The sequence below is a fragment of the Cupressus sempervirens genome, chromosome 6 (assembly GCF_028749045.1).
Source record: "Cupressus sempervirens isolate cs-2001-9-10 chromosome 6, ASM2874904v1, whole genome shotgun sequence".
In the NCBI taxonomy this organism is placed as follows: Eukaryota; Viridiplantae; Streptophyta; class Pinopsida; order Cupressales; family Cupressaceae; genus Cupressus; species Cupressus sempervirens.
The window spans coordinates 332,981,238-332,993,450 of NC_143123.1; the positions used below are offsets into that span (position 1 = coordinate 332,981,238).

The 12,213-nt window shown below is 34.2% G+C and overlaps 1 protein-coding gene across 2 annotated transcripts in view; it reads right to left on the reverse strand.

Annotated features, from left to right (window-relative positions):
• Positions 1 to 12,213, reverse strand: part of RNEE/G (RNAse E/G-like protein) — a 367,518-nt gene that overhangs the window by 214,684 nt on the left and 140,621 nt on the right. For both annotated transcript variants that reach the window (XM_089788092.1, XM_089788093.1), the window contains exon 4: positions 4,070 to 5,647. In XM_089788092.1, coding sequence (XP_089644218.1) covers positions 4,070 to 5,647 — 1,578 coding nt within the window. The remainder of the gene's footprint in view (positions 1 to 4,069; positions 5,648 to 12,213) is intronic.

The following is a 12,213-nucleotide window of genomic DNA, read 5'->3' on the forward strand; positions in this document are numbered from 1 at the left end:
TTGGTAGAATGTCTTTGACCTTGGAGATGTGACTTCTGGTTATGTGTCTGCTTTCACATGCTCCTATGCTATTTGATTTGAATGTCATGAAGATGTTTATCCTCCTTTATTCCTTTGATCCTCTCCGCATGTATTTCATTATAATATTTTCATAGCTAGACTCTTGCTTATGTGGCATATGAAATGTTTGGTAATTGGATATATTGTTTCTTTAGTCAATGGGACGTGCTTTTTTTTATATTTCATACGTTTTCCCTTCGTGACCCTTCCATTTATCGATGCCCTTTGATTTTAATGGATTCTGTATATATTTTTGTCCCCACCTTCCTCCCCCTCTCTATCAATTTATGGCATTTTAAATATGAAGTATATTGGATGTGTCCTTCATAAGGGTTGTGTGGTATATCAACTATACCCCTTTATAATAATTATTTGACATCTTTTAATAAATGGCAATCACTTAAATATTTGACTAGTTATCTAATTTAATGTTATTATTATTATTTGAATGATGGTCCATGATGAACATTTTATTATGTTATTGGATTTATTAATATGTCATGTCCCCAATTTCTACCCTTCCTTAGTGACAACATTTCTAGCAGGGTTGGTCTATTATCTGGTTCCCATAGGCCAACAGAGCGTAGAGGGAACCAACCTAGGGACTTTGAGAGTCATGCATGAGCTTCCCAAGTAGTTTGGAGCAGTAGACAACAGTTTCCTACAATTTAGGAGGGATTACTAATTTGTAGGGATTCACTAGGAGTGGTCTAGGAGGCATTTGGAGACCTCGACGAACATTTTGGAGACTTAGAGTGCATCTCCTATTTTTTAGGAGGCATTCCTATTTTTTAGGAGGAACTCCCAGTTCAGTGACAGTTCTCTCAGAGGTGCACATAGCAGGGGAGTCATTGGGACTCAATTTTGCTTGATTGGGGCTGTCTCCTACTTTTTAGGAGCATCCCTAGATTTTAGGGATGGACTACCAGTTGACACATCTTGTCCGGCATCAGTCACAGATAGGTGACAAGGACAGATTCATGTTTGATTGGTCATTTTGGGCCTTTTGGGACCATTTGGGAAATATTTTAATATATTTAAATATTTCCTAAGTTGGTGATTAAATAAATTAAAATAAGGTTAATAATATAACCATTTTGGAGTAATAAGGGGATTTTGGCTTCAGTTGATCAAGTACACCTATGTGTTATAGCTCGTTGGAAAGGTCTCAAATTATTATACATGATTTTTAATATCTGTGGACTTTTTGGTGACTTCAGCTATGAAATTTTAATAAAGTAATGTTTTTCCTATAGCATGGACGACTTTAATTGGAAAAATGTTATTTTATTATATTTTATTTAAAGGGCAAAGTGTAATTTCCCTTTAGGGTTCAATTTACAGTTGGAAGGGGATATAAGGAGATGGAGACCTAATTTCTTATTATCTTTTGCATATTGAAAAATTTGTTTTTGTGAATTGGCTCTGAGAGAGCAATTCTTCATCTGGGACGCAAACCCCAAGTTCTGGATTGGCTGGGACGTAGCCCTCAGCAGTTATTGGCATTGGATTCTTCAGACAGTGTGCGTTGCTATCAGGGATAGAGTACACCATTCTTTATTGTGGATTCAGGTTGCAGATTTATGGTTTTAGCGTTACAGATTGATTCTTTCAGCTGGGACGTGATTCCTTGCAGTCTTACAGCTGTCATTTGCAGCAATTTGGCATCATTGTTGGCTGTAAGCTCCTTGGAACTGCATTGGATTTATTATTTGGCTTTATAAATCAGAAAATCTGCCTAGTACGATTTATAGCAATTCTGATTTGGTTCTATGTTCTTATTTATTTTCAATCTCCTCTCATGTTTATTGTTCATTATTCATTACTATTGTGAAAACTATCAAAAAACACAAAACAAAAACAAAACCTTCTGCAACTTCTGTCTATTCTCAAAGACCATCAAAAAAATCACAAGAAAATATAGTTTATTAATTTAAAAACTACAGCAGATCAGCAAGGGCATCTATCAGGGATCTTTCAGAATATATGATCAATATTATTTGTCTTGGACTATATATCTTGTTAGCTATTTATTGTTTGATTATTCTTATGTATTTAATATATTTATTTATTTTATTGACTTAATAATCAACTAGTTATTATATGCATATCTTGTCAATTATAATTTATTATTAAATTCTATTATTAGGGTGATATTGCAATGATATTCCGAATCCATCAATTGTGCTGCAACTCAAAATTGGGGACATTACATTCTTGTCCACTAAATTTTTCCCAAATTTTATTGTAATGCTCAGAAATCTATTGTAGTTGAATTATAGAAAAAATTATATTTCTATCCCCATGCTTCAGCAAAACCTCTCTTGATTTTCACCTCCCAAAAATGGCTTCCCATGCTAGTGTCTCGACATATTGTACTATCAGATATTTTTTCTTTTTCTGTTTTTATAACTTTCTTGCTCCATCCCATTTTGGATTGCTTCATTGACACTCTCCAATTTGTCTTCAATATTTGGTTTTCTTTGAGGAAAAAAATCAAATGCTCTCTATTTTATTTTTACGACATGCTTATCAAGTGTTGTAACCTTTTTGATAGAATAAACATTTTTAACCCTTGGAATTGCATTTCCTCTCTGTGTTGGTTGCAAATTTAAAATCTCTCATCAATAAATTCTCAATCTGAAAGGTGCAACTTTCAAGTTTTAGTCCTGGTAAGAGTTACATTGAGAAGCGATCTGATACTAAGACTGGTAAGATACTACATCCCAAAAGAATGAAGAAGAATACCAATCCCTATACACCTGAATCTATCTAGCCATTCAAAAATATTATTAAAAACCAAATACCTATTCATCAATGTATAAAGCACTTTCTTGATTTTATATCCTGTTAACTTTATTTGACTGTGAAATGTATGAAGTCTAATTGACGTTGATTCTTTTTCCTTGCTCCCCCCTCTTATCTTCATTATTTAGAAATGCATTAAAGTTACGTGCAAAAATCACAAATTCACATGGATTGGAATTTATTGAGTTTGTTGTATTTTCCTTAACATTTTGCTTATTGTTAGACATTTTGCCCATGTTCATTAATCAAGAAAACGTAAAAATTAGTAAATCCAATATTGATCCTAGTTGATGACCTGTTTGCTGATGGAAGGGAGTATCCAAAGTATAGCCAATCCTTGAAATTCTCCACTTGATCCAGAGACCACCAGAATGCTAAATGCTTCCAGTTCTTGGTGTTTGGTATTTGTTGCTTGGGTTCTAGATTTTGGTTGTGGCATTCTATTATTTTCAGATTGTGTGGATTTTTAGAATGCCAACTGATTTGTAGCATGGATATTAAAAAAAACACCAGAAGACTGTTTTGATGTGCTTCTAGTTCTATGTTGAGGATGTCCAAACATTGCTTTTCCGGTACATTAGTATGAAGATTAGTTTGTAATTTCCAATAATATATGTTTTAGTATTCCAAAGCATTTGCAGAAATTATTTGATCTAAAATTACAGTGATGATTCTTTGATTATAATTTATTTGTAACTTATATTGATTATAAGGAAATCCTGTGAAAATGTAACACTCTGGGAGTATTTTCTTGAGAAAAAAAGCAACTGGATCAAGATGCAATAGCCTCATCCTATATTTAATGTCAAATCCACTGGAAATGATCAATAGAGAAGAAATAGACTCTAAACCATCTTTTATCCTGCAAGTTCCTCCTACTTTTCTGCTAGCATGTTGGTATCCAATATAGGAAGGATAGTCGTAGTAAACTAGCCTGAAACGATTTCGAAAAATGAAAATTCAGCACAATATCAGTCTTGACATCTCTATATCAAAGAAATAGAATCGTGTTTTTTTTTTAGCAATCAGAAACTGTGATTAAATCAAACTCCCAAAAGAAAAAAGAAATCAAACACATTTTTCTGATTCTTTCACTTCCATAAGGTGTACCATAGAACAAATTATAATAAATATATCAAAAACAAGAGAACCGAAGTCAAATTTAACTGGATAATGAAACAAAGGATCAAGCAACTCTTACCCAAAATCTACTGTCGAGGTGAGGAAACATAGTTACTCTAGGCCCCTTTTGCCCAAGGCCCTCTTTGTCAACTTGAACTATGATCTTTGTTCCCTCTTTAACATGAATTGACTTATCTGGATTTCTTGCAAGATCTACAGAAGAGGGAGCAGAATAAAGCATACCCTCTTTTTCCACATGCCTACCTAATTTTTTTCTTTTTACAACACGTAACTCCTCACTGCCATATTGTTTGACAACAGTTCCCTCCATCTCATATCCATTTTCACTGAAGTTGTCTCTAGCTTCCATATTGGCACTTGAGAGTTTATTTGTATCTATCTCGAATTTACTTAGCTCACCCATATTATCTGTTCCCTTCTGTCCTTCATCCATGACTTTTTCCTTGGCATATTCATACGGCATGGATATCTCATCTTCTTGAGCTACATTTTCCAACAGCCCGTGAAACTCTTCTTCTTCATCTTTTAAATCTGACTCAACCCTTGCGTTGTTAGTTAAATTGCCATCAGATGAACTTTCTTTTACATCCAGATCTAATGAAAAAAGTGGAAAGCGTTCATTTATGTTCAAAAATGCTAATCTTGTATGACCAATATCTACACGTGCAGAACCCATCCGGCGACTAACAGATTTAACCACACCAAGATATATGCTTCCAACTTGCACATTTCTTCCTTCTGGTTCCAATAATATTTCCACTGGTTTCCCATCTTCAAGAATTGCAATTCTTTGCATGGTGCATACCGAAGAATTAACAATTATTTCAGTTACAACATCCTTGTTAAGAACAATCCCAACACCTCCTTCTCTTTCATGTCGTTTAATCAATTGTGCTCCATTATCCAATTTAACCTCTCTCCCTAATCCTTCCTTGACTTCTGCAATAGTAGCACATCCATTGATTCCAGTTTCTACTACTAAATTTTGGGACTTACTTCCCTTGTCTTTTCTAATGGTTTTAACACCACTTATTTCAGTCCCTGGTGTTAAATTTTGGGACTCACTTTCCTCCTTAAGCAGAATAAAACCAGATGGAAGCCAAGACTCTTCTATAGGTTGATAGAATATTTTCTTTCCATCTAGATTCTTACATTGTTTATCAGGATCTATCCCTTTAAAAACTCCTTTTGGCAGCAATTCTGAATTGATTCCATCATGTTCTATTTGAACTTGGGTATTAATGACTGGGCTTAGAGGTTCTTCGGGCATATTACAAATATTTCCTGAAATGGTTCCAGATATGGCACTGATCAGTTGACCACTAACATGTTGAGTATTGACCTCAGTATATTCTGTAGATATGTCATCTACATCTGATGATTCAAGAACTAAAAAACCATTAGGTTTGTCAGGAACTCCAGCATCTTCCCACGAAGCTCCTGGAGACAGAACTGGAGTATTTCCACAGCTTGTATCACACCATCTATCCTGAACCTCAATAGTTTTCTTTGAAGATTGACCTGCTGAGGGCACCTTCAAACACAATGATGGTCCAGGTCTCCATTTAATATCATTGGAAGATATTTCGCTTCTTTGCACGAAATAGTTGTACTCTAAAACTGTACCAGGGGCAACCTGCCAAACAGCCAACAGTTCTACATTATTATGTATGTTCAATGTTACAGACAGAAAGCTATTTGTAGAAAGTAATTGTAATTTTGTACCTAGCTAATACAAATTGAAATATAATCCTACACGTTAATCTTTCATATGTTGAAATATGCCAAAAGATCAATTCACCGAAATACTGTATGATTGATGATTGATAACCCAAACATCAACCATCTATAATCTTTCCTTTTTTGTTGGGTACTAAAAAAGTTCTTTATAATCCACTCCAAGCATTGAAGCAGGTAATCAACATGGAAAAAGACCCATGGATAACAAAATCAACCATTTTCACCAAATTACAAGTTTTTAACAATTACTTGGGGACTAAACTTTCCTCTCAGAGAAGGCAATAGCCTACAACACAATGGTGACTTGTGAGCCTCTCATGTGGGTGGTCTTGGGTTTGAGTTTACTTGAGCTTATCATAAAATAATTAATTACAACAAATAATAATAATTAATCTAGGCTTCCGCACATTGCTGATGAAAAAAAAGGTATCTTAGAGAAATGTTTTAATATTCCGTAAAAGATATGTACATTGAATAATTTATTTTTTTTAAATTCTAATGAGGATAAAAACATAACTAGGAAAATTACAAAAATAGGAAATCATATGTGTTTTACAAATATTTCACTCCTTAAAACTTCCCATTTTACTAAATAAATTAATGACACTTCCAAAGTTAACCTTTATATTTTAGCACGTGATAAATAAATAGGAGATATTTTGTAAGGTATGTTCTTTTGATAACCATTTTCAGTTTTAATTTCTTCAATATCTAGACTTCAAACATAATCATATGTCCAACCTTCCTGAAAGGAAAACTGTGTCATTTTCTAGTAGTTATCAAAATCAATTTGACCCAATAAAATTAAAGATTACTTGATACCAATGTTCATGACAAAAAACCAAGGTTGCATGGGTACTCGTACCCACACCCCTGGTACTCATACCCAAGTACCGGCTACACGTACCCCACGTACCGGGTACTCGGTGGAGAGCATCATAGCTAAGGACCTTGATTAAGATTCTGAAAAAAAAAATCAGTTTTTTTATTTTTGTATTAGCTTGTTGTTTATCAAACTTAATTCAATACCAAATCAGTTTGAAACTTTGATACTCGTTAACAATAAACTTTATCACTGTTCAAGTCATAAGTTTATCATTTGCAATATGTCATTGTCATATTATTTAGGATCTTCTTGTTCATGTTTAAAGTCTGTCTTCTTTGTTATGCATCTAAGCATTTATCATGTATTATTATTTCAAACATATAGCAAATCTGAAACTGAAAACAATACATTAAATTTGCAAACTTTATCACTGTTCTTGTTTTGAAAAACCATTGTCATGACTCATAATTTCAGAATTTTTATAAATATAAAAATATAATTTTTAAATAAGTTTGACATACCCAAGTACCTCCGTCCCCTATTATGAAAAATACTTTAAACATTAAACATTCAGCAATAGCATATATATATATATATATATATATATATATATATATATATATATATATATATATATATATATACATATATAATAATTTGACTTATGGCTCATATTTTCAAATTTATTGTTTTGAATGCTCAATGTCATGACTCGTGACATATATTTTGATTTTTATATTTTCTATAAAATATTAATTATATAGAAAAAAAATTAGGCATACACACGTACCCCCGTCCCCTATTTTGAAAAAATGCGTACGCGTACCCGTACCCGTTCCCGTACCCATGTACCCGTGCAACCTTGCAAAAAACCCTTTAGATAGTCAAAACAACCATGCCAGTTATTCTCACTGAGTCACTTTTAATATGCTACCTCAGTTCTTACACAAAATTTTTGCACTTCTTTCACCACCTTCTCTACAAAGGCAGTGTTTTCAATTTTTGTAATGAATTGGCTAATTGATTATTGCATATTTCTTTTGTTATCTAAATGAGAGACATATAATGCACGGAAGAAAATTCTTGCATAAACTGAAATAGACAATATTTCTTTTGCATTAGCTAAAGAAAGAGTTATATGTCTAGCTTTTCATTGCATGAATCACCTGAGTCACAAGTCAAATTTTTCAATTGCCAGATATATGCAAGAATTATAAAGAGGAACAGAAATACCACAATTAGAACAATGGAAAACAGTGACAAGAAGAAAGCCAAAGGAACCAACTCCTAAAGAAACCTATGTCATTAGGTTATAACCAGTCGCCCAAAGGCACCAACGGAGCAATGGGCACAAAATGGAATCTGTATGCATGTTTGATTATTAATAAGGAAATTGAATCAGTTTTAAAGTTCTAACTTAGTGTGTAAGATATTTATGTTACTAGACGTAATTAATGCAGAAGGCTACAATTACAGAATTGAATATGCTTTCATACATATATACCTTATGTTTAAGACTCTCCCTTCATGAGTAAACTAAAACATCCACAGGCTTGTCACAAAATCTTACAAATTGCCCAAACGTAAGTGAAAACACTTGGGGAGTTTGTTGTATCTCCAATCTCCTCTTGAGTGGCACTGCTCACTATCAACCAGCCATAAAACACCACATAATGAGTCTCAATTTAAATGTTCTTAACATACTACATAGGGTTGCTAATTTCAGACACTGATTAGCAAGTAAAGTGTGGACAAAGTGATTGTATCATGTTGCATTTCATAGAATAATCACTGCAACCATAATGTCTCACAACCACCACAAATGATTGTCTTCTGCTTTACCTCATTGGCAGACAAGTCCATTGTAAATTTGTAACGCCATGCCAGAGAAACCAAGATGAAACACTATTTGTAATGTCCCCATTATCACAAGCATCAGAGTTCAAGGAATTAGCATTCTTTTTTTTACCCTTGCAGCCCAGTATGGTGGCATAGAGGGCCCAGTTTGGGAGTTTTGGAGCTCTTCAAGTGGCCATGGTAAGTGTTTATCTGACCAGATCTTTCACTTGTTCAGATACATTAATATTTAGAGGTTTTGAATTACATTTTGCGGGACTTACTATTTATAGTAATGACACAAGGAAAGAGAAATCCCCAAAGAAGATGTCCAACCTTGTAGCTATACACAGTAGAGCAGAAATGACAAACAAAAACAATTAACTCCAGCAAATAGGAAATATGATCTTCAATTATCATTAAGTTGTTTGTGATGTCCCCTTTTTAGCAAGATTCAGGAGCTTGGTTATGTTAGCTCATCATTGCAACCCTCGTGAGTTAACAAATGGATTTGAGGGTCTCTGGTTGTCGACTTACTATTTGTAGCAAGTCAAAAGGGATAGTTTCCATTTTTAGTAGTGCACTTGGGAGTTGCTTTTGGTCAAGCTATTTCTTCATTTGGTTGGACACCTGACAATTTCTTGAGCTAAGAGTATAATGAAAGTTATTAATTAATTTATACTTAATAATCAACTTATAAGTCAAGCTTTATTGTTAAAACTAAAAGTACATGTAGTAGTTTTATTTCAAGTTTAATTATGCAACCAAAAGCAAAGTTTGCATTTAAGTGAGAAGTGTATGGCAGAGGCTACTACCCATTTGCATAAAGATGAAGCCTCTTGGCTCAAATTTCCGGCTAGGCTTTATCTTTACACAAACAGCTAAGAGTTTCTTCCATACACTTTTCACTTAAATGCAAACTTTGTTTTTGGTTGCATCATTGAATTTGAAATATAATTACTCCATGTACTTTTAACAATAAAACTTGACTTAGACGTATAGGTTGATTAATTAAGTATAACTTAATTAATACCTTTAATTACTCCTAGCTCAAGAAATTGTCAAGTATCCAACCAAATGCAGAAATAGCCTAACCAAAAACAACTCCCAAGTGCACCGCAAACAGTGGAAACTAGGCCTTCTGACTTACTATAAACAATATGTCAACAACCAGAGACCCTCAAATCCAAGCGTTGGCTCACGAGGGTTGCAACGATGAGCTAACATAACCAAGCTCCTAAAGTCTGCTAAAAAGGGGACATCATAGTCTTCCCTCCTCAAAATTGCTTGTCCTCAAGCAATCGCAATCCTAGGTAATGAAGAATATCCTCAGACTCCAAAGTGGCATACTAAATAGGTAAACCCAACCACTTCACCAAAAACTCCCTAATGCTACACCAATGCAACTGTCTCTCTCTCTCTAGTATCCAATATAGCCTCAAGAATAAACTCCAACTCCCCTTCCTCATCTAGGGGTAGCAAGATAGGAGATTGGACAACAAGACTACCTAGAGCCTTCTTGAGGTGTGATACATGGAACACATTATGCTCTTTGTTGTCCAACAGCAAATCAAGCTCATAAGTCACCTCTTCTACCCATCTAACAACACAGAAGGGTCCATAATAGTGAGGCTTATGTTTCTTCACTCTTTTGAATCGATGACTTCATGTAAGGATGCAACATCAAATATTCTATATCATCAACTTGCAAAAAGCGAGCACCTCTCTGTTGATCCACATATTGCTCTTGTTGCTTATAAGCCTCTTGAATATTGTCTTTTAGAGTCCTCATGATATCCTGACTACCCTGTAACACTGGGCACCCTAATGTCACTAAACATAAAATCCATCAAACTCAAAGAATGATACCCATAAAAAGATCTGAAAGGGGTCATTAAATAGATATATTGTGTTACATCACAAATTTTGCCTAGTTTCAAATAATCGCATAGTCATTGAGAATTCATGTGAATTCAGTTGATCAGTAAAGTTGTTAAAAATTTTCATCATGTAAATTGGAATTATGGTTGTTCGTCATTATTCGATATGACATGTTAGTTAATCTTTATGCTTGAAATTGAAAATGATTGTGATATTTCAAAAATTATGGAAATATACTATTACTCTGGGACCCTTTCTTTTGTAGAAGCCCGACGAAGGGGGGAAGTATTGCCAAAATGCGAGTTAAGAATGGAGCACCAAATCCACTAATGCACTATCAGCTATGAAATCTAACTACCTTGACCAAGGATGAAATGGCTAGACAAGCAAGAATGTAAAAAGGACAACCATGAGCTAACCAGTTGAAATTATATCATTAAATAATAAAAAGAAAAGATTACCTTCATAATGTGGTTGATCTCAAAATATCTTGCAATTTCTATCATGTCTTAATATAATAATACTGTAACTATACTCATACTTGTATGGGTATAAGTATATATATGTATGCATAATCTCTAATAAAATGTATACATACATACATACATATATATGTGTGTGTGTGTGTGTGCATATATAAGGCTACACATACAAGCATAAGTATAAAGGGGTGGTATTTTATATAATTGCATGAGTATAAGACATTATTATTGTTATCCTTGTTATTTTGGGCCTTGGGCGATAGCTTTATTATTTTTCCTTGAGCGGCCACCTTTCATATTTCTTCTTCTTCCATCAGGCCTTAAAATTGCGAAATGATTCTTTTTAACCAATGGCCTTGTTGTACACCTTGCCACCTCAATCTTCTTGCTAACTAAGCATGCATTCAGTAGCCCTCTTGCATTTTACAATCACCTCTAACGATTGGAAATTCATTCTTTCTTCTCCCACTTCCGGGTTTGCAATTCCATCACTTCACCCTGCTTCATTGTTGTGAGTCCTCTATCCCAAAGCTACTATTTCAAACCAAAACTAGCGTGCATTCATTTCTATCAATCGCACTAAGTGTGCATAGTTATATTGACTAGACCACCAGCATCCATCTATAGGATGAAGCCATTGTTACTTCTTGCACAAGAGTGTCGATCTTGCACAACAGTGTCGGCTCTTCTTCAGCCTTGACTGGTTGGAAATAGTGCTCGAGTCAAGCCTTACAACTTTCAGCAACAAGGTCATGATTCATACTTGGTTTTTTATGCTTATTATGAGTTTGAGCGATAGATTATCAGATTCAATCTATCAAAAGAAGACAACAATATCATTATTAATCTAGGAATTGGAATGGTTTACAGCCCTATGTATCTTTTCTTTCACTTTTCTTCCTCTATGTCGATATAAGAAAGTGTCATCATGTTGCTGAAAAGGCTATTCCCATAATGACACTTTTGAGTATGAATGTGTATTTTTATTGAATCTCTGCCAAAGAGTGCCAACTAGTACAAAGGTATCATCAATGTACCTCTAAGATGAGTGCAACACCTATATGATATTGAGAACAATCTGAAAAGAATTATAATTCTCATCTCTAATGCCATAGGCCAGATTTCGACATAATGAATGGTCATGACTATATTCAATAATCAATTTTCACTTATGGAACCACCCAGGAATTCATCCATAAGGACTGGCATGGTCGAGATGATGCATGAGAATGGAAATATCCCTGCATGAAAAAGTAAAGATAAATCAATAACAATAATCATCACTAAATAACTAAGTCAGCTCACAATAGTCCATTGTTTAATTCTTGTTGTCAAGTCGAGTGGTGGGTGATTGGGCATATATATTGACTACTTAAATCATTGGCCAAGGTAGGTTAGTGGCATGCTTGTTGCTGTAATCACTAAAGGTCAGAGTGT